Source organism: Mustela putorius, unplaced genomic scaffold (genome assembly GCF_011764305.1).
Source record: "Mustela putorius furo isolate JIRA1106 unplaced genomic scaffold, ASM1176430v1.1 tig00001021_pilon_pilon_pilon, whole genome shotgun sequence".
Lineage (NCBI taxonomy): Eukaryota > Metazoa > Chordata > Mammalia > Carnivora > Mustelidae > Mustela > Mustela putorius.
In genome coordinates, this window is record NW_025421534.1 from 589,074 (window position 1) to 611,432 (window position 22,359).

The window sequence follows — 22,359 nt, forward strand, 5'->3', positions numbered from 1 at the left end:
ACAGATATGCCTGAAATAATACTCAACCTATCAGACTTATCTACCCTTATACCTGGACCTGACCATTCAGAGGTTATTGATCTTGCTTACTCTAGTTGACCAGATTTAAGATGCCCCTATTAAAAATAAATGACAGTTGGTTTACTGAAGACAATATTTATAGTTTTCATAAAAAGAATAAGAAAAGCTGGGTATGCCATAGTGCTCACTAGTGCTTTGCAACTGCCAAAACCTAAAAAATAAATATTAATACTGACTCCAAATATGCTTTTCTAGTCCTTTATGTCCATGGAGCAATTTGGAAGAAAGGGGGATTATTATCAAGCTATAACTCCACAATCAAATACAGGCCTAAAATTATTACTTTTCTTAAGGCTGTACACCTACCTAAAGGAGATAGCTATAATTCACTTCAAAGGATGTCAAAGGATATGACCTTAGGATCCAAAGTAATATAAGGTTTACACCAGGCCACTGATTTGGGCAAAAAAGCCATGGAGGTGACAAAAACTTTGTGAAGGAAAACTGTCCCTAGGTTTGGACTCCCTTGGTCCCTACAAAGTAACAATGTTCTGCCTTTATTACACATTAAAAAGACGGCCCTCCAAAACTAAACAGCCCTTGAGATCTTAACTGCAGTTATAGAAACCCAGAATTGGAGGATTGTCTCCTAATGGGACCTGATGGTTATATGGCTCTAATTTATGTTCATGGCTTCCCCAGAGTGGATAGGTCACTGTACTTTGGGTTTTGCCCAGAATCATGGATGCATTATTAAAACCATTACCAACCTGGCCAACCTTCCAAAACTTAAAACAATGGTGAGCTCATTCTGTGTCTCATTGGTGCGACCAACTAACAACCATTTTTGTTTCCCCTTTGGGACTGAAGGGTGTTTTTTGGCACATAAAAGGTCTTAACAAGTATATGGTTAAATACCATAGTGATACTCAAAATAGCATTTCTCTATTAAATAACTGAAACACAAAAGGTGTAAAGCAGTTTTACAAAATAAAATCAACCTTAGCTGTCCTAAGAGCAGCACAGGGCAGCACATGTGCAGTTACCAGAACAAAATTCTGTGTGTACATCCCAGATTATCACAAAAATGTCACCAGATTATAACATAAGATATGAATACCCAAATTGGGATTCTACAAAATCCTTCTTTTTCTCTCAGTGATTGGTTAAGTTCCTGTTTTAAAGGAGGATTATGGTCAACAATTAAAGATCGTTATTGAACTTCTCATTGTTAGCCTTACTAATCTTAATGTGTTGCCTTGCTCAGTGTGTCTCTATTTGGTGTTGAGACTCCATTGCTACAATGACTTCTCATCGACAGATGATCCTTATCACTCACAGAGACACTTCTTTACTGTCAGCGTTGGGTTCAGCTGGCTCTGTCTTTTGTAATTCCCCTACACATTCCTCGACTGACCAATACTGACCCGTAGGTATGGACAGCCTACGCTCCTATTCAGCAGGAAGAAGTTATAGAACATGAGAACTTCTACCCTCAGCAACCTTAAAAATTTAAGGGCCAAGATTGTTCAGGGGAGAATGATGTGGGAAACAGAGGCAGAAGAAAAATTACTAAATTTCCTTACCCACTGACAAGCCCTTAAAACAGGCAGAGTGACATTCCTCTAGGGACTCAACTGCCTTCACCTTAATGCTTTGCTAAGGGCAAAGGGCAATCCTAGCCTGAAGACCCCTACCCTCAACCAGGATCCTGTAAGTTCTACTTTAACAAATTCCTTTGGAAATCTTATCTTTAAACCCTCCAAGATAGTGTTGACAATCACTCCTAAGCATATGGCCTACTGATACACATCTAAAGGGTCTCATGAAAAGGTTTTATTACTGGTAATGAATGACCTTTTTCTCAACAATAGCTAGCCCCTCAAGGTCCTGAAAACCTTGCTTCTAAGATTCCTTAGAGACTTATGCCATTCCCTAACCCCCTCCCATCTTGCAAGCATATAATGCACCACTCCTCAAAACCCCAGAGCAGCAGCTCTTTCTGCCCATGGGTCCTATCCCTGTGCTTTTATTAAACCACCATTTTGCATCAAAGACATCTCAAGAATTTTTTCTTGTCCATAGGCTCTGAACTCTATGTCATTAAACCTTATCTATATTCTAAGACTTCATCAAGTGTATCAACATACTGTTTTCAAGAGCTCTGACCTACAAGTCAAGTAACCTGGAGTTTAGTTCCTGAGCTGTAGCTCTTTATATATATAATCACGAATTTTAAATAGCTTATTTCTAAGGAAGCTTTCTATTCTGCTACACTGTTGTTTCATGAAGTCTTCCACTTCAACAGACAGATAACCCAAGTATAATAAGTGATGTCTAATTATCAATCTTTCTCTTCTAGAAACTCATTGGAAAAATAAGTCCTTGTTTTTCCTGATGAGTGTGACATAAAGAAGTATGCCTTCAAGTGACCACTCAATAAAACAGTTCTTTACTTAGTTTTCAGGGATGAAATTGTTGATATTAGAAGTGCAAACAGATAAAACTCTTCTGCCTACTGTGACTTAATCAGGAACTCCAAGAAACCAATAATTTCATTTGGGGAAAAGTAACTATAGAAGACACCTAGAATACCTTTGATCTGAAGACAAATGAGGAAAACCCAGCTTTCATCCCATCTGACTCAGAGTCAAAGCTGAAATACAGAAATCCACAGGCCTATCTCCATGTGCCAAGATTCACTTAGGGCCACACATTCATTATAGGGATGAGAGAACTCAGGGATATTACATCAAAAATAGTAGTGCCAATAATATTATCACCGCTTAAACTTACAGAGGATTTTAGAGTTTATAAAGTTTACCATCATGTTCTCAAAGCTCTATTTAATGTCTTCTCACTTCTCAGTTTTATCTCAAAATATCTCAAAAAGTTGCTATTATTCCTTCTGAAATATTATTTTTCTTGCGTGTCATGTAATTGATTCTTCCTTCTTTCAAGAGTAAACTTAATTATCACCTCCACAGTGGGATCCTTCCTGACCACACTACCTGAAGTAAGTCTCTTGTTATGCTCTCACATTAAACCCCAAACCCCTCCTTCATGGTACTTATCACAAGTTGTAATTCCATATTTATGTCTTTACTTTTTTAGTATCTGCATTTACCATTAGAATGTAAGCTTAATGAAAGCAAGTGCTATGTCAGTCTTATTCATTGCTGAATCCCCATGGCCTAGCACAGAGCCAAGCAACATAGTAAATGCTCCAAATGTACTTGATGAATGAATAAATAAAAGATACATATTCACTCATTCTTTACAACAACATTATGGAATAGGTAGAGCAAGTACTAGTATACTCATTCTCTAGTTGAGGTCACTAAGGTCTATAGAAACTAAATGACCTAGTAACACAGCTATGAATGATGGAACTGAAATTCAACTTCTGAATTTCTTACTCTAAATCCAATGGACTTTTCATTACACTACATGTTTGGTAAATCCCTAATTACTAGTAATACCATTTCATTTAATCACTGATACCTCCTCTATAGCCTCTGGAAATGAATTCTAGGCACCAGAGATGAATATGCATCACAGCTTCCTTGAAGAAGAGTTACCCAGGAGTGCCTGGGAGGCTCAGTCAGTCAAGTATCTGTCCCAGGATCCTGGGATTGAGCACATCTTCTGGCTGCCTGCTCAGCAGTGAGTCTCCTCCTCCCTCTCCATCTGCATCCCCCTTGTGCTCTCTCTCTCTCAAATAAGTAAATAATATCTTTTTAAAAATAAGAGTTGCCAGATTATCTATGTTCTTTTCAAAAGCAGACCTCCCTTTCAACCAGACATTCAGGATTCCCAAAATTCGATAATAGTGAATCTCAAAACCTGTAATTCCTATATGTAACTTATAAGCTATAGCTCATGTGTCACACTTAATGTCATTTTGCTGAACAAAAGATTTTAGAGTTATATATCCAAAAAATATAAACAAAGTAAAATGGGTTGACTATATACTATAGTTCAAAATGGACTGTTCTTATAAACATAGTAATAATAACTACCACTAGGAAAGTCAATACGTATTCATGGGCAATCATTGTAAACATATTTTCTAGAGCCCTTGTATCTAAAATTATCTGCTTAATAAAATATATAAAAGAATGAAGCTACATGGTCACAATTTGTTTTGTAATATTTCTGTAAATTAGAGAGTGCAGAAATCCAAGAAATTAGTGAAGTATGTTATCTGTGAGTTAACATTCCAGATGTTAGTTTATTGTACTCATCCCACTCTTGGTTTAGGTTATTTAACAACATACAAGCTTATAAGAGCTGGGAAAAATGACAATTTATTTTTAATTCCATGATTTAAAGAGTATTTGATATTTAAAGGCTATTACTTTTAAGAAGCAAATTAATTATTGTGACTTTAAGACTTAACCATGACAGCAAGTTAAAAAAAAAAAAGTCCTTTGTAAAGCAAAAGTAAAACTTGGTTCCCTTTATGCTCGAGAGATGTCAACAGTTCCATCTGATAGTCTGTTCAAGAATATTTGTGCAATCTTCACATAGACTCAAGCCCCAAGGGTTTTGCAAGCAATATGGCAGGTTTTCCATTTTCTAAAATAAATCTAGCAGAGTGAGGACATATGGTGGTAAGAAATGTAAGAAATGTACAGAAGAAAATATTTTCCTTGTTTTTAAGTAGAAAAATAAAGTGGAACTCTTAAATGAGAGACTAGTTAATTGCTTTAGCGATATTGTAGTGAAAAGCCCAAAATATTTATTTCAGGTACAACTTTACACAGTTCTTCATAACAGGCTTGATAGAGCTATAACAGGCACTGTTAAACCCAACATTACCTAAAAGGAACAAAAGTAGTCACAGAATTAAACGAATTAGCCAAGAATACATGATTTAACGACAGAGCAGGGAATTATATTGGTTTCCTATTGTCACAATAACATATAATTACAAATTTAGTGGCTTCAATCAATACAGATTTATTCACCTACAACTCTGGAGGTCAGAATTTGAAATTAGCCTAATTGGGCTAAAATTAAGATGGTGGTAAGGCTAGTTTCTTCTGAGGGTTCTAGATGTAATTGATTTCCCTAGCCTCTTATAGTTTCTAGAGGCTACCTGCACTTCTTGGCTTGTATTCCCTTCCTTGTAGCACTCTAACCTATTATTTCCATCATTATATCTCCTATTTCCCCTTCTGTCATCAAATATTCCTTTGCTTCCTTCTTATAAGAATCCTTGTAATTACAATTAGGTCCTACTTAGATAACTTAAGATAATCTCCCCATCTCAAGATCATAAATTTAATCATATCAGCAAAGCCCCTTTTGCCATATGAGGCAATATTATCAGGTTCCAGAGATTAAGACTTGATATCTTTGAGGGCTAGATCTAGCCTACCTCAGGAAGAACACCGAATTCAAATACATTCATGTTTCACCCACTAAACCAAAGATGACTTGCTCATGGTAATATGGCCTCCATGGGTTGTTTCTGGTTTTCTGTGCGATCCTGGGATTCTGGTGAAATAAATAATCCATTCTCAATCTTCTCTCTCTCTCTCCTTCTCTCTCATTTACACATTGTTAAAACAGAGTATCAATGTAATTTAAAATTAAAAAAATTAACAAACGTAGAGTAATAATAAAAATATAAAGAAATATTTGAGTTGAATATTTTCAACAGAGCAAAACATTTTCACAGTAAAAAAAAAGATTGTTAAATTCTAGCTTTAAGACTGTCAGCAGTAGACTAAGATGCAGAGTAAAAGCTTATATACCAACATTTGAAAGATGGCTGGTAATTATCTAGTGAGTTCAAGTATTACAAATGAAAAACTTTACATAAACCAGATAATTCCTATCCCTCCTTCATCCCATCTAACCCCCAAAATATTTTTACCTCTATAGATAAAAAAAAAAACAACTGGGTATTACATCTGAATTATGAAGCTTAATTTTGACATCAGCTGCCTAATTAAAACCACATATATTCTCTCAGTGACCTCACTGGTGAGCTGTGTGACCTTGATCAAGTCTTTTCATCCTTCTAAAACTCACTTTCATATTTGAAATAAGTTTAAACAAGATATTAAAAGTTATTAACATGAATGACATAAATTGCCAAATAGAATAGATGTCCTTATTATAGTGAAATATAGAGCAATCTAAAAATACTAATTGAAGCCAAAAAATTCTAATCCTCACTCTGCTACCACTTCTTTAAGAATTCTGACTAGTCATTTAATATTATCATATCTTGGGTTTCTGCCATTCACAAATGCTTAGCAACCTTCATATGAATTAAACATTCTATTGTTTGTCATCTTCACGAAGCTTTGAGAAGAACTACTAAGAATTATATTATATCATAAAATCTATCTATGAAAGAACCACAGCAAATATCATCCTCAATGGGAAAAAGCTTGCAGCCTTCCCATTGAGATCAGGAACACGACAAATATGCCCACTCTTACCACTCTTGTTCAACATAGTATTAGAAGTCCTAGCAACAGCAATCAGACAACAAAGAGAAATACAAGGTATCCAAATTGGCAATGAAGAAGTCAAACTCTCTCTCTTCACAGATGACATGATTCTTTATATGGAAAATCCAAAAGACTCCACCCCCAAACTACTAGAACTCATACAGCAATTCAGTAATGTGGCAGGATACAAAGTCAATGTATGGAAACCAGTGGCTTTCTTATACACTAACAATGAAAATACAGAAAGGGAAATTAGAGAATCGATTCCATTTACTATAGCACCAAGAACCATAAGATACCTGGGAATAAACCTAACCAAAGACATAAAAGAACTGTACTCGAGGAACTACAGAAGATTCATGAAAGACATTGAAGAAGACACAAAAAGATGGAAGACCATTCCATGCTCTTGGATCGGAAGAATAAACATTGTTGAAATGTCTATACTGCCTAGAGCAATCTATACTTTTAATGCCATTATGATCCTAATTCCACCAGTATTTTTCAAAGAGCTGGAGCAAATAATCCTAAAATTTGTATGGAATCAGAAGAGACACCGAATTGCTAAGGAAATGTTGAAAAACAAAAATAAAACTGGTGGCACCACGTTACCTAATTTCAAGCTTTACTACAAAGCTGTGATCACCAAGACAGCATGGTACTGGCATAAAAACAGGCACATAGACCAGTGGAACAGAGTAGCCTAGATATGGACCTTCAACTCTATGGTCAAATAATCTTCAACAAAACAGGAAAAAATATACAGTGGAAAAAAGACAGTCTCTTCAATAAATGGTGCTGGGAAAACTGGACAGCTATATGTAGAAGAATGAAACTCGAACATTCTCTTACAGCATACACAAAAATAAACTCAAAATGGATAAAAGAGCTCAACGTGAGACAGGAATCCATCAGAATCCTAGAGGAGAATATAGGCAGTAATCTCTTCGATATCAGCCACAGCAACTTCTTTCAAGATATGTCTCCAAAGGCAAAGGAAACAAAAACCAAAATAAACTTTTGGGACTTCATCAAAACCAAAAGCTTCTGCACAGCAAAGGAAACAGTGAAGAAAACAAAGAGGCAACCTACAGAATGGGAGAAGATATTTGCAAATGACAGTATAGACAAAAGGTTGATATCCAGGATCTATAAAGAACTCCTCAAACTCAACACACACAAAACAGACAATCATATCAAAAAATGGGAAGAAGATATGAACAGAGACTTCTCCAATGAAGACATACAAATGGTTATCAGACACATGAAAAAATGTTCATCATCACTAGCCATCAGGGAGATTCAAATTAAAACCACATTGAGATATCACCTTACACTAGTTAGAATGGCCAAAATTAGCAAGACAGGAAATAAGGGGATAGAGGGGATGTGGAGTAAGGGGAACCCTCTTACATTGTTGGTGGGAATGCAAGTTTGTGCAGCCACTTTGGAGAACAGTGTGGAGATTCCTCAAGAAATTAAAAATAGAGCTTCCCTATGACCCTGCAATTGCACTACTGGGTATTTACCCCAAAGATAAACAGATGTAGTGAAAAGAAGGGCCATCTGTACCCCAATGTTTATAGCAGCATATAGCATATAGTTTGGCCATGTTTGCCAAACTGTGGAAAGAACCAAGATGCCCTTCAACGGACGAATGGATAAGGAAGATGTGGTCCATATACACTATGGAGTATTATGCCTCCATCAGAAATGATGAATATTCAACTTTTGTAGCAACATGGATGGGACTGGCAGAGATTATGCTGAGTGAAATAGGTCAAGCAGAGACAGTCAATTATCATATGGTTTCACTTATTTGTGGAGCATAACAAATAGCATGGAGGACAAGGAGAGTTAGAGAGGAGAAGGGACTTGGGGGAAATTGGAAGGCGAGGTGAACCATGAGAGACTATGGACTCTGAAAAACAATCTGAGGGTTTTGAAGGTGTGGGGGGGTGGGAGGTTGGGGGAACCAGGTGGTGGGTATTAGAAAGGGCACGGATTGCATGGAGTACTGGGTGTGGTACAAAAAACAATGAATACTGTTATGCTGAAAATAAATAAGATAAAATAAAATAATATATTATATGCTAATTGTCTTTAATATAAGAAATATGACCCATTTGCTTAGTCATAAAGATCTTAGGTAGATAAAAGCAGGGAAACTTGCTTAAAATCTCTCTTGAGGAAAAAAAAATTGGGGATTGAACTTTAAAATAGACCTGCATTTGGCTCCTTCTGCCAAGCTCTTTCCATAACTGTAGATTATATAGTCAGAAAGTTTTATATGGAGTTTAAGTTATATTGACTATCTATAATATGCTGACTCTGTTCACTGTCATATGTCTTTCTCAACAAAACAATCAGGCAGGCAGGCACAATTCTTGTGGTGCCAGATTAGATAGTTCAGGGCTCTGATCATAGTTCCTTACAGACAATTACCAAATGACCAGATCATTGGAAAAATGCTCAATTGTTCCATATAGAAATCTTACCCTACTCCTCCATTACTGACAATATTCTGGAACCTCCTATTTTCAATTCTCTATACTATATCAAGGGAAACTGAGACTATTCAATTTAAACATTGGTTTATTCACTTCTGTAACAAATCACCACAAATTTAATGGCTTAAACTAACAGATATTTGTTACCTTAAATTTCTAGAAGTCAGAAGTCCAACATTTCTCAGTGGGCTATATCAAGGTGTTGGGAAGGCTGTGTTCTCTTCTGGAGACTATAGGAGAGAATCCATTTTGTATCTCTTTCCAGCTTCTAGAAGCTGTCTGAATTCCTTGGCTCATGGCCCATTTCTCCATCTTTAATCCATAAATGGCTGTCAACTTGTTCTCATGTCAATCTGACACTGATTGTCCTGTCTCTATCTTTCACTTATAACAAACTCTGTGATGACATCAGTCCCTTCTGGATAATCCAAGATATTCTCCCATCTCAAAATCTTTAATCACATCTGCAAAGTCCTTTTTGCTATGTTAGGTAATATAGTTACAGGTTCCAAAGATTAGGATGTGGCTTTCTTTGGGAGGCCATTACTCTGTCTACCACAGTTGGCCTTAACACTAATAGTTAATCCAATGTGATTGTATGCAGGCATTCATCTATGTTAATTCACCCAATAAATGTAGCCAGTATAGTCAAATGATCATAAAAATAACCCTCTTCAATTTGCCCTAATAGAAAAAAGGAGATTTGAAAATTACTTTTCTACTTAACTATAAAACTTAAGCACAGCTCTTATCTCTGTCACATTTATTCCAAGTGTTATTGCCATCAGATTCTCTCTCAGTCACAGGGACAACCTGAACACATCATTCATCTTAATGTGCTTTTATTAAAATTCATCAAATTTCTCAGAAATATAAGCATATATATCCCAAACTACACTGAATACTTACACCAAGGTTTCAGGATTAAAAACTTTAAAGATAATTAGCGAGACTTAAATTAGAAACTCACAGTCAGGATAGTAAATGACAAAATATATGCATTATATGGAATATTTGAAAGAACTAAGAACAATCAGTCTGCAGACAGATATTCAAAAACTATTTTCAAAAAACTGCAAGAAGTCATGATGTGGGTCTTACCTTAGGTAAAGGGATCTAATATCAAAGAGATGATTTAGTTCCAAATTAAAAAAAATTCAGACCACTGGTAGAAGTTTGAATGAACCATAATTTGACTTAATTTAAAATTACTTTTTAAAAAAAATATTTATTTGAGAGAGAGAGAATGAGTGGAGGGCAGGAGCAGATGAAGAAGCAGGCTCTCTGCTGAGCTGGATGCATGATGTGGGGCTCTGTTCCAGGACACTGGGATCATGACCCAAGCCAAAGGCAGAATGCTTAGCCAGTGGAGTCACCCAGGTGCCCCTAAAATTACTTTTAATAACTGGAATTATCTAACAATGAAACAACTATTTTTTTTAATAAAGATTTTTTATTTATTCATTTGAGAGTGAGCAAGAGCCCCGGGGGGGGGGGGCGGTGGTCAGGGAGAGGCAGATTCCCTGCTGAGCAGAGTGCTCTGTGCAGGACTGGATCCGCAGGATCACAACCTGAGCCAAAGGCAGATACTTAGCAGAATGAGCCTCCCAGGCACCGTCCAGGTGCCCCAAAGTGTGAGTGAGAGACAGAGTATGTGTGTGTTTTGGTTTGTTTTGTTTTTATAGAGGGAGAAATGGGGAGGGTCACAGAGCAAGGAAGAGAGCTAATCTTAAGCAGGTTCCATGCCTAACCCAAAGCCCTACCTGGGGCTTAATCTCAAAACCCTGAGATCATGACCTGAGTTGAAATCAAAAGTTAGATGCTTAACTGACTGAGCCAACCAGGTGCCCATGGAAATAAAATCTTTTAAAGGCATTACATTAAGCCTTACATTAGTCATGGCATATGATTCTCTTCATTATTAATACTGTCATCTATCATAAATGAATGATGCCTAATACTTAGACTTCAGCAAATTACTGATTTCAAAGTGCATAAACTGCTGATTTTGAAATTAATTTAAAGTCAATAAATCACAAGTCTCACGAAATATATATAGCTGGAAATCCTATAGTCCTTGGAAAAGAAGGAAAGAGCCAGAGAGAACACAAAGGGAGAGACAAAAAATAAGATGGCTGAGGTGTTATAAATAAAGGAATTAATGAATACACCTTAGATTTTTGTAAAGCATAATTGTTTACACAAAAGATCAAAGCTGGGGTGACTCCAAAGTGAAGGGATTATTGAGTGGACTAAAAGACATTCTGAGGTAATAAAATAGAGGTCTAGCATGCTTTGTTCAAGAATCCCAAGGTAACTGATAGAAATAGGTAATAAAACCACAAATCCTTAACTTGTCATTGTTGCTACATTTGACTTTAATCAGAACTGTATAATAGTACCAGTGCAAAATCTATAAATATAAGTGAAATGGCAGGAAAAAGGAGTAAAAGTTAAAGTCAATATTAAACTATCACTGTTTTCAGAATAGTGATTCAAGGTGAAGATCATTGTCAGGGCAACTGGAAGACGTAGACAAAATACTTTGGGGTATTTTTTGGAGGTAAGAGAATGCTAATTCCTGCGAGACAGCATACCAACTTGCACAAAAATAGTCCTTAAAGTACTTCCACTTTCAAGCCCCTCATATATATGTTATTTGTAAACCATATAATTTGGTCACTAAAACTGACATCTCTATATGTCCTCCCTTATTCTGGCTCAGGGAAGAGGCTGAGGATTATTCCTGGCTCTTTTCACTCTTGAGTACCTGGGTCTAGAATCTAGCTCAATGGATGACAATAAATATTTTCTGAATGAATGAATGAATATTGGGATAAAAGAAGGGAATGCTCAGCATAGCCTATAGATCCAGAATTGGCAGGGCCTGTCCATGCTAAGATTCAGCACTTGAGTATCTCCACCAAATTTTTATCTAGTATGTGTATGTGTACGTATTAAGTTTGCTCAATGTAGAAGTACTAAACCAGAGCTCTATAAACTCTCTGAAGTTGAATTTAATAATTTAATTTATATGGAGCCTCAAATTTCTAATTTCTTTCCATTTATCTATGTCTTTTTTATTGAGTTGCTTTCACCAGATCCCAAGTCAGCCCAGAAATTTTGGAAGCTAGGTTAAGATTAGGAGGTGGAGGACTAAATGTAGAAGAACAAATTGAAAAAAAAAAAAAAAGATAAATTGTACTTTCTTTTGACTAAAATAATCCACCTCATAGAAGTTAGAGCATAGAGAACAATATTTTCTGAAGAGTAAAGCTAGTTTTTACTGAAGTTTAGAGTAATGTAAGTTGTCCAGCTATTCTTCATAATTTCTGTAGGAACTTTGACTTTCCTGACTATTCTCTTACAAGGGCAATTTAAATTTACAGCTAAAAATAAAGACATTTTACTACATAGTCAACACAGACTTTATATGGCAACTGAAATTAACAAAGACTTTTATACTTTAAAGACAATACTTTCTGAAGTAATTTGTATCTGTCTTGATAAAATGTTCAGTGGACATTTCAACAAAAATGTTTACTTGTTTTCATTGTTTTATAATTACAAATATTCATTTTTCTCTGTCATAATTTCTAAAATACTAATTCTTGAATATTTCAGCCACTAATAATTGAGTTAGTTTAAAGTTGATTCTACAATGAAATAAAACAACAATAATGTTCTGATAAATATAGGCTGGGAAAACTGACAAATAGGATTTTTTAAGGCAAAATTCCAGTTACTTAGTTTTGTTCCATTTTAATAGCTCTAAGGTAATGTTACTTAATTCTTTTCAACTTTTTTTTCTTTTTATCAAACTACTCAAATCTTAGCCTACCTACTCACCTCTTTTCAATATATAATGCATTTCTTTAGACTTTTTAATCAGGTTTCTGTCCTCAGCATTCCACTGAAACTGCTATTTCCAGGATCACTAATGATTTCCTTACGCTGAATTCAACAGCCTTTCTAAATCAGTACTCTGGTTTCTACTAAAGGATGCCACTCTGATCTCTCTTAATGAATCCTCCTGTTATCTGCTGCACCTGCTTCCTTTTACCCTATCCTAAATGTGAACATCCACTAATATCCTGTCCTTGTTCTTAGCCTTTTTCTCATTTCACTCTACAATTCCTCCTTTCAAATGAGCTCATTCTTTCCTTTGGTTTCAAGTACTTATTTCTGAATGACTCCAATATATATTCTCCAGCACCACCTTCCCCAAGTTCTAGCCACACATTTCCCACTAGCAACTGCAGAACCTCATTTGAATGACATGTCTGAACATGAATTTAAACATGCCATCCATTCATGCATCAACAAATATTTATTTGGAAACTTACCATGAATAAGCATATTCTGGACAGTAAGAAGTTCATGATATGGTAGAGAAAGAAGGTAGGTAAATTGTTATCTCTATTGAATTTTCCATAATTTAGCTAGTGGTGATAATGCTGCTGTAAGCATCGGAGTACAGATATCTCTTTGAATTAGTATTTTTATATTCTTTGAGTAAATATCTAGCAGTGCAATTGCTGCATTATAGGGTATTTATATTTTTAACTTCTTGAGGAACCTCCATACTGTATTCCAGAGCTGTTGTACCAGCTTGCATTCCCACCAACAGTATAATGGGGTTCCCCTTTCTCTGCATCCTTGTTAACATTTGCTGTATCCTGACAGGCTCATCATACTGAGAGGAGAAAAGCTAAGACATAAACTGTAGAAACACTGATGAAGCCTCAAAATCTGTTCTTTTATGTACAGAAACCCACCTTGTGTGACTTAAAACAATTATTGCAGTAGAGACAATATTTATAAATTTAAAAAAATTTATAAAAAAACTTAATCTTATTTTATACAACAACACTTCAAGCTATTATTACAAAGCTGTAATCATCAAGACATTATGGTATTGGAACAAAAACAGAGAATAGAGATCCTAGAAATGGACCCTCAACTCTATGGTCAACTCAACTAATCTTTAACAAAGCAGGAAAGAATATCCAATGGAAAAAGGACAGTCACTTCAATAAATGGTTTTGGGAAAATTGGACAGCCCATGTAGAAGAATGAAACTGGACCATTTTCTCACACCATATACAAAGATAAACTCAAAATGCACGAAAGACCTAAATGTGAGACAGGAATCTATCAAAATCCTTGAGGAGAACACAGGCAGCAACCTCTTCCACCTCAGCCAGAGTAACTTCTCATTAAACACGTCTCCAGAGGCAAGCAAAATGGCATGTTTCCAGAGGCAAGCAAAAAATGACCTACTGGGATTTCATCAAGATAAAAAGCTTCTACACAACAAAGGGAACATTCGACAAAACTAAAAGGTAACCTAAGGAATGGGAGAAGATGTTTGCAAATGGTATATCTGATAAAGGCTGGTATCCAAGATCTATAAAGAACTTAGAAAACTCAACACTGAAAAAACAAATAATCAGTTAAGAAATGGGCAAAAGACATTAATAGACATTTCTCCAAAGAAGACATACAAATGGTCAACAGATAACATGAAAAAAAAATGCTCCTTATCCCTTGCCATCAGTGATATACAGATCAAAACCACAATGAGATACCACCTCACACCAGTCAGAATAGCTAAAATTAAGAAGTTAGGAAACAAGAAATGTTGGTGGGGATGCAGAGAACAGGGAGCCCTCTCACAGTGTTGGTAGGAATGCTACCTCATAAAGCCACTCTAGAAAACAGTATGGAGTTTTCTCAAGAAGTTAAAAATAGAGCTACCCAGGACCACGCAATGGCACTACTAGGTATTTACCCCCAAAGAATTTGAATTTGAATTTGAATTATGTTGGCCTATAGCAACATGAAAATACTTTTTCAGGGAAGAGAATCAAAATCATAAGTGTTCAATACATGGCACAAATGCTATTTAAAAATCTGCCCTTAGGCAATTTTATTAGCAACAACAAAAAAAGAACTAAAACGTATCTGAAATTGATGCTACTAACCAACCTCCCTACTTTCCACAGTCTCACCTAACTCTCATGTAAAGAGTATGGATGAAGACACATTTGCCTGGTTAGGCATCATTCAGTCTTTTTCTTTCTTTTCAGGCATCATCCAGTCTTAAACAGCAACTATAGGCCCCTAGTCACATGACAAGATTTTAATGCACTATTGACATAATTTTTGTTTAATACCTATACACTAAGTGAAAGTGTAAGTAACAGAGTGTTTAGGAGTGGGTTCTGGAGTCAGAACAACTTGTGCTTTTTTTTTCTTCTTCTTCTTTTAAGCAGGCTCCATGCTCCATGTAGAACCCAACATGGAACTTGAACTCACAACCCTGAGATCAAAACCTGAGCTAAGACCAAGAGTTGGATGCTTAACGAACTGAGCCACTCAGGCACCCCCAAAACAACTTGGGTTCTAATCTCAGTTCTGTCATTTGTAACTCTTTGATCTTGAGCAATATACCTAATGTTTCTGGGTCTTAGAAATACTCCAATTTCATTAAATAGATCTAGTAATAGTATTTATATTGATCTTGACCAATATACCTAATGTTTCTGGGTCTTAGAGATACTCTCTCCAATTTTATGGAATAGATCTAATAATAGTACTTATTAGTGTTATTATAAAGATAAAACTAATTAAGATAATGTATGTAAAGCACTGGGCACAGTGTCTGATATATATATGTAGCATAAATAAATGTTAGCTTTTACTATTAATAGAGTCAAATCTTGATTAGTCATGTTAATGAATGAGTAATGAAACAAAAACCTCTGGGGCTCCTGGGTGGCTCAGTCGTTAAGCATCTGCCTTGAGCTCAGGTCATGATCCTTGGGTCCTGCGATCAGGATCCATGTCTTTTGGGCTCCCGGCTCAGCAGGAAGCTTGCTTTTCCCTCTCTCCCTCCCCCTGCTTGTGTTCCCTCTCTCACTGTGTCTCTCTCTATCAAAAAATAAAATCCTTAAAAAAAAATCTAATAACACTGACACTGAATACTTCTAAATATATAATCTTTGAATTTGTCATGATATGTTTTAATTTATATTTAAACTTTACCTAATGTTCTGGCAATCTGCAAAACTTCAAACAACCTAATAAAGCCAAAATGTGAGGGACTGGACTAGCAAATAATCCCTTTGCTTAGAATTCTGCTAAACCAAGTGTAAAATGTCAGCTTCGCCTCTCATATTAATAAAAAAAGTCTTCATAAATGAACAGCCCCTTCTCTCTAATTATACTTTCATTTAATTTTGATCTGGATTGGAGGAAGTCATTAAGGACTAGGCATAAAAGGCTTTCTGGTGGGCTACAAAGCAGAACTGAAAGCAAACAGATGGTCATAGTCACTGACAAATTGTCAATATGTTTAATATTTTCAGTAAGAGATGAAATACCACAGTCAGGCTTAATTATTCAATTAAGTAGCAGAAAATATTCCTATAAAAAGATATATGTTTGATTTTGCAATGTATATTTTAGAGAAGAATTTAGAGATAAACTACAGAGAATTAGAACATTTGACCTGAATGTGTCTGGGGTTTCAATTTATTTTTTTCCCCCAGGCCAATCCAGGGGGAAAATTGACCTTAAGGTACATAGATCAAAATGCCTCCTCAGTAGAGAAACTAGTCTTTGAGCTAGAGATGAATTCATTTTATCTTTCTCTTCTACCAGATCATAAACCTAAATTTATACTAAATTCCCAAAATACATTCTTCCCTAAAACCATTTGACTTTTAAGTGCTCAAGAATCATCATTACTGATAATTGTGTTTTCCAAGCATCTTTAAGTTGGGCCAAATTATTCCAAAAACTTTTCCATTATTGCTGTGAAATTTAGGAAGTCAGTCATAGAATATAGGGCACCAAGTTGAAAGCACTAATATTGAGTTCCTGCATTAACCTAGAGAATGCTGTCATTTTCCACTGTTTAGAGCATCCAAAAAGTATGTCCAAACATTCAGTTCCTGATTTTGTTCTTTTAAATAGTTTGTAAATACCTTTAAACAGCATCCAAACAAACCTTGAAAGCTATAACAAAGACCATACATCAAATCAATGTTCATTATAAATGCAGACTCAGAGCAGCAAAATACTCTGTCACCTAAAATACAATTAAGTGAGAATCATATAAATGAAGAACTGTAGTGTTTTATTCCACATCTGTATTATCCAAATCAAAAAAATACTATGCCTAGTGACTCATGCTTTGGCAATCACAAGCATTTATTTACTTGTTTTTATAAGTTGTGTACTGAACACTGTCATAAAAAAATTATGTGTATTTCATTTCTTACATGGATAATAGTTTCCTTTAACAGTCATAAAAGAGATCATTTTAAAAAAATCATTTCATAAATAAACCCCTCAGAAACCATCTATGTATCACAATCTTAACATTTCTACACCAAGCATACCTAGAATACATAGAGATCATAAAATAGAGATTATTATGGGTCCAGGGAAAGGAAGTGTTGGGCTGGCAGGAAGGGCTACCAAAGATGGCGAAAGTTCCCGCCACAAGACCTGAGCTCGGACAGGAGAACAAAGGCCCAAGCAGGAATCTGAGACCCCCGCCCCGGGCTCCTGTGGACCAATGGGATCCCGATGAGTGGTGGGATATCCAAATAAGGGAAACTTGCCAAAAGACCCCTGAGCTTTCCCCAAGACCCCTTAAAAGCCCCCTCGTCCCTGCCTTGGGCGCAACTTCCGCCACTCTGCTTTCCAGAGTGGTGGAACCTCGCCCGAGGGTGCCCACCTCCTCCCGGTGCAACTTTCCTGGCTCCCCTTCTCCTGAGCCCTGAAACTTCGCCGGAGAGCGTTTTTAATAAATCTTGCCTTGCACCCACTTTGCCTGGTGTTGTGTTTATCTCGCCGGAAAAACCTTACAAGAAGTATGAGAAAAAATCCTCCCAAAACAGTTAAAATTCTCCAAGCAATCATCCCTCCAGCAATTCTCATCAAAACCCAATGCTGATTTTTGTTAAAAGTTTTTGAGGTTTGGGGCGCCTGGGTGGCTCAGTGGTTTGGGCTGCTGCCTTTGGCTCGGGTCATGATCTCAGGGTCCTGGGATCGAGCCCCGCATCGGGCTCCCTGCTCCGCAGGAAGCCTGCTTCCCTCTCTCTCTCTCTCTCTCTCTCTCTCTGCCTGCCACTCTGCCTACTTGTGATCTCTGTCTGTCAAATAAATAAATAAAATCTTTAAAAAAAAAAGTTTTTGAAGTTTATTAAGATACACAAGGTCTGTGTTTTCTATTCCTTTTCCATTAAATATAAATGTATAATGCATTACAATCTTGACAAAAAAGGTATACACTTCTGTGTTATAGTTGGTCAAGACATGCACAAACAGTTCTGAACAGGCAGAAATCACCTCCTATAGTCAGACAACTTTGGAATTGCATTCCTGCTAAATGATTTCCATAAAAAGAAACTGTATTAAGGTCTGAATTTCTTCTACCTTGACCTATAAAAAATAGTTCCAAATAGGAATGTCTTCTTTATCTCCATGTTCTTGAATGAAAAGTCATTTACCTCACTTACTGACATTCAACTTTAGACATGCTATCCCTCTTCCACATCAGCTCCTCATTTTTCTAATCCCTATATGTGTATATGCTCAGGTAATTCTTCCATATACAGGGGAAAGTCATTTCTGTACCTCTCCTCTCATGTTCACATTTCTCTTCTCATGCCTCCTCTACATGCCTCACTGGGACAATGTATTTCTTGGTGGTTAAATACATGTTACTGTATTTAAACAGCTTGTGTTGGATTCAAGTTCTGTGGCTTTCTAGTTATGTGACCTTGAGAAAGTTGTTTAAACTTTCTGAACCTGTATTTCCTTATCTTAAAAATAGAGATAATCATAAACTTAATTCACAGGACTAGAAATTGTAAAGAAAAGGTGAAATAGTACCTGATACACTTAATTGTTCCTATTATTATCACTTTCTTTTTTTATTATTATGTTACATTAGTCACCATACAGTATGTCATTAGTTTTTGATGCAAGAAAACCATTGCAAAACCAACCTACTTGCTTTCATTTCTAAACTTTTGAGAAGCAAGTGCTGTGTTGGGGCAGAGTTGAGTAAACACTTGAAAACTGTTTTTTTGTTTTGTTTTGTTTTGTTTTAATCAGTCTATGAAGGAAAAGGAGTCTTGAAATAAGAACAGAACAAGTTAATGTTGTTTTGGACTTAGCATAGATTCTCCTCTAGCTGATAAAACATCTAATATTGGTTATTTTTATAACAACCACTAGAAGGAATCAGAAAACAGTGAGAAATTACAAATTCAAAACCAAAAGCTTTCTTTTAAATGCTCTCCAGAGACCTACACTTAGTAACTTATAGGACTGTCTCATTTTGACCAATTATTGTGTTTCCATTAAGATTTTTGCCCCAAAATTTCTAAATCGTGTGTTAAAAACTATATGGTAGCAATTTTAATGAAACCTTAGTATTTGTGTTATAAATGAAGAATATAACTATTATAAGTATTATAAGTATATAAGTATATAACTATTTGTGTTATAAATGAAGTATACTCACTTTATACTATTTTAGCACTATTTAAAAGTACCCATGCTTTTTAAAAAAATAATTTATTTTGGCCTTATGCATAATTTTGATAACAGGCTCATAAAACTATAATTAGTGAAACAACATACAAACCTCTACTGATAAGAAAAAAATCAAACAAAACACAAGTAGCATAAATATTTCCTATTTGTATAGTCTTCAGCAATCCAGTCTAACAATGTGCATAATAAGAGACAGCAGTCATTTTTTAAGGCCCTTAGAAACTTAAGTCTTAACAAAGAAAGAGGTACAATTATTCTTTAATAGAAATTATGAAAGGAGTTTATTTTTTAATCTGCTTTTGGGGGAGGGGCAGAAGAGCAAGAAAGCAAAGAGTAAATGGCAATATTGGAACTGCATATCACCCAAAATGAAACTAACTTCCTGATCTGTTCAGTCTAATAAGGAATTTAAGTAAGGTTATTAAGCTGGTCTTTAAAATTTTATAATTACTGTATTGGATTTGAGACTCAGAGTAACTCAAATATTACTTCAAAATATCAAAATTAATATATGTGGTTAATAATAAAGCAAGAAGCTCATGAAGTGAAGTTCAAAGACAATATGAAAATTTTATGTTTTCAACCTGAACTTGCTAAAAAAATGTCAAGTTTTTTGTCAGAAAACTGTCTAAACACATCCACACATAGTGTCTAGAGAAGACAAATTTCAAAGTTCAAGGTTCTTGTGATTTCACATAACCTTCAGTTTTATCCCAAACCCACCTAGGGGTACATAAGCAAAACAACCAGCAACAGTAAAAACATGGAATAGCTGCTGCTCTAAAGCTCAGAAGAGGAGGCAATTATTACATCCTATATCCAGAACTCTTCTATCTACTCTTGCTACTGTTAGCTTTGTTCGAGTTGTGAAAAACAGGCACTTTGATTTATCATGGATATACAGTCAGGTTACATCCCAGTTTATCCTATTGCTTCCCACAGCCGCTGAAGAACTGTTACTCTAAATTAAAAGCACATGAATCCAGGGAGGAACTGTCCCAGCATTTGAAGAAACAGCAACTGGAGTCTACCACTACACAAGCCACTTACTTGTTAGTTCCCTTTTTAGTTCTCAATATATTTGAAGCAGTTAGAACCTGTTAGAAGACAAATCTTTGGGGGAAAAAAAAGAAGTCAAAATAAGGGACACTATGGAAAGAAAAAACAGGTCCCTTGTTACATTGCTTTTTAAAAACCCCACAATTTTGCACCATTGTTCTCAACTTCACCTCCCGAATTCTGCCTAGTTCTAACACTCTTTTTAGTCTGAGTTTAAACACCCTCTCCTACACACTGGCAAAATGACTCTTTGATTAAAGCGGCCTCACTTCAAAAATAATCGCAATGCCTCAGTAGGCCTCCACTCAATGTCATCAGCCGGCGCATGTTTTACATCCTTACAGAAGGGCACGCCAGCCCTTCGTCTCAGTACCTAAAACACAAATGTCAAATTTCCCACTCCTGAAACTCACCAGTCTGTGATTTTATTTGACTTCTTCCACTAACCTTAAAGACCCTATATACCACCTTTCCCCATCTACCAAAATTCAGTAGCTTTTCTTTTCCCTCAAAGAAGAAATGTGATCTTAACATCATAAGGCAAACAAAGCTAAACTCCACGGAAAAATGAAATTGAAGCAACAAAGGAAAGAAAGAGAAGGGCAGGACGCGGAAGACGCTTGTGTCCTCTGAAGGAACAGCTGCCCTGATGAACTTCTGCAATTTAACGGTTCTGGGGCAATAGGAGATAGGTGTGTAGGAAAACAAAGGCGGTTTCCCCACCCTCCTTACCGCCGTAGAACCAGAGGAAGATGCAATATACACACGGATCACCATCCTGGGAACAAAGGCCGCTGTTCTTTGGGTCGTGCAAACGGCTAGAGAGCAGCTGCCGCAAAGGCTGGAATCGAGGTAGAGGTGGAAGAAAGGTGGGAAGAGATGGGTGGGGGAAGGTGGAAGGGGAACTCGCCGGAGTCCCGCCTCCTCCTTTGACTGCTTTCATTGAGCTCAGAACACTGCAGTCCCAGCCCCAAAGCCTGGAAAACACAGGCTCCTTTGCATCCTTCCTTCCTTCCTTCCTGCCTTCCTTCCTTCCTTCCTTCCTTTCTTTCTTTCTTTCTTTTTTTTTTTTTTAATAGGGAATCTCGAATAGCACCGCGAGATCTGTTGAAACAGATCTGTTGACTGTTCTATCCCCAAGAAGTGGTAGAGGAGAAAGAAAAAACAAAAGGGAGCATTGAATTAAATTACATTAGAATGAAAGACATTTTACCACAGAAAGTCAAAGTTCTGCGCATAACTTCCTGCTTAGAAATGTATGCAAATAAGAAGACAAATCTTCCTTGAAAGAAGACTGTTGAATCCAGAGCCCATGCCTTCAAAGCCTTGCGCATTTTAAGACTTCTATTATGTAATGATCATTTTGAAGTTAGCTGGTAGCAGAAATCCGGCACTGAAGAAGTGAGCAATGGCACAAAAGATTTAAGAAAAGTTTCAAGTTTCCCTAAGACCAGAAATGGCAGGATTGGCTTCCTTTATGAGTTTTACTTTTTGTTAAGATAGTGAATCCTGTCTCTGAAAATTTTCAGGAGGCCTGACTGGCAAACTCAATAATGGAGGAATAAATTGCAAACAATAAAAAATTGAAAATACGGTATAAGAAAGTGAATGATTTTTGTTTTGTTTTATTTTTTAATTGACTGAAGAAAGGGAGTTGAGTTATATGTTGCAGGGATGTTGAAATGATGAACAGAGAGTGAAAGACACCCCCCCCC

The 22,359-nt window shown here is 36.2% G+C and overlaps 1 protein-coding gene across 2 annotated transcripts in view; it reads right to left on the bottom strand.

Moving 5' to 3' along the window:
• SH3BGRL (SH3 domain binding glutamate rich protein like) overlaps positions 1 to 21,704 on the bottom strand; it is a 100,929-nt gene extending 79,225 nt beyond the window's left edge. For both annotated transcript variants that reach the window (XM_013050085.2, XM_004780639.3), the window contains exon 1: positions 21,377 to 21,704. Coding sequence is in view for 1 of the 2 variants with exons in the window: in XM_004780639.3 (XP_004780696.1) it covers positions 21,377 to 21,421 (45 nt within the window). In the remaining variant the exon portion in view is untranslated. The remainder of the gene's footprint in view (positions 1 to 21,376) is intronic.
• Between the last annotated feature and the right edge of the window lie 655 nt (positions 21,705 to 22,359).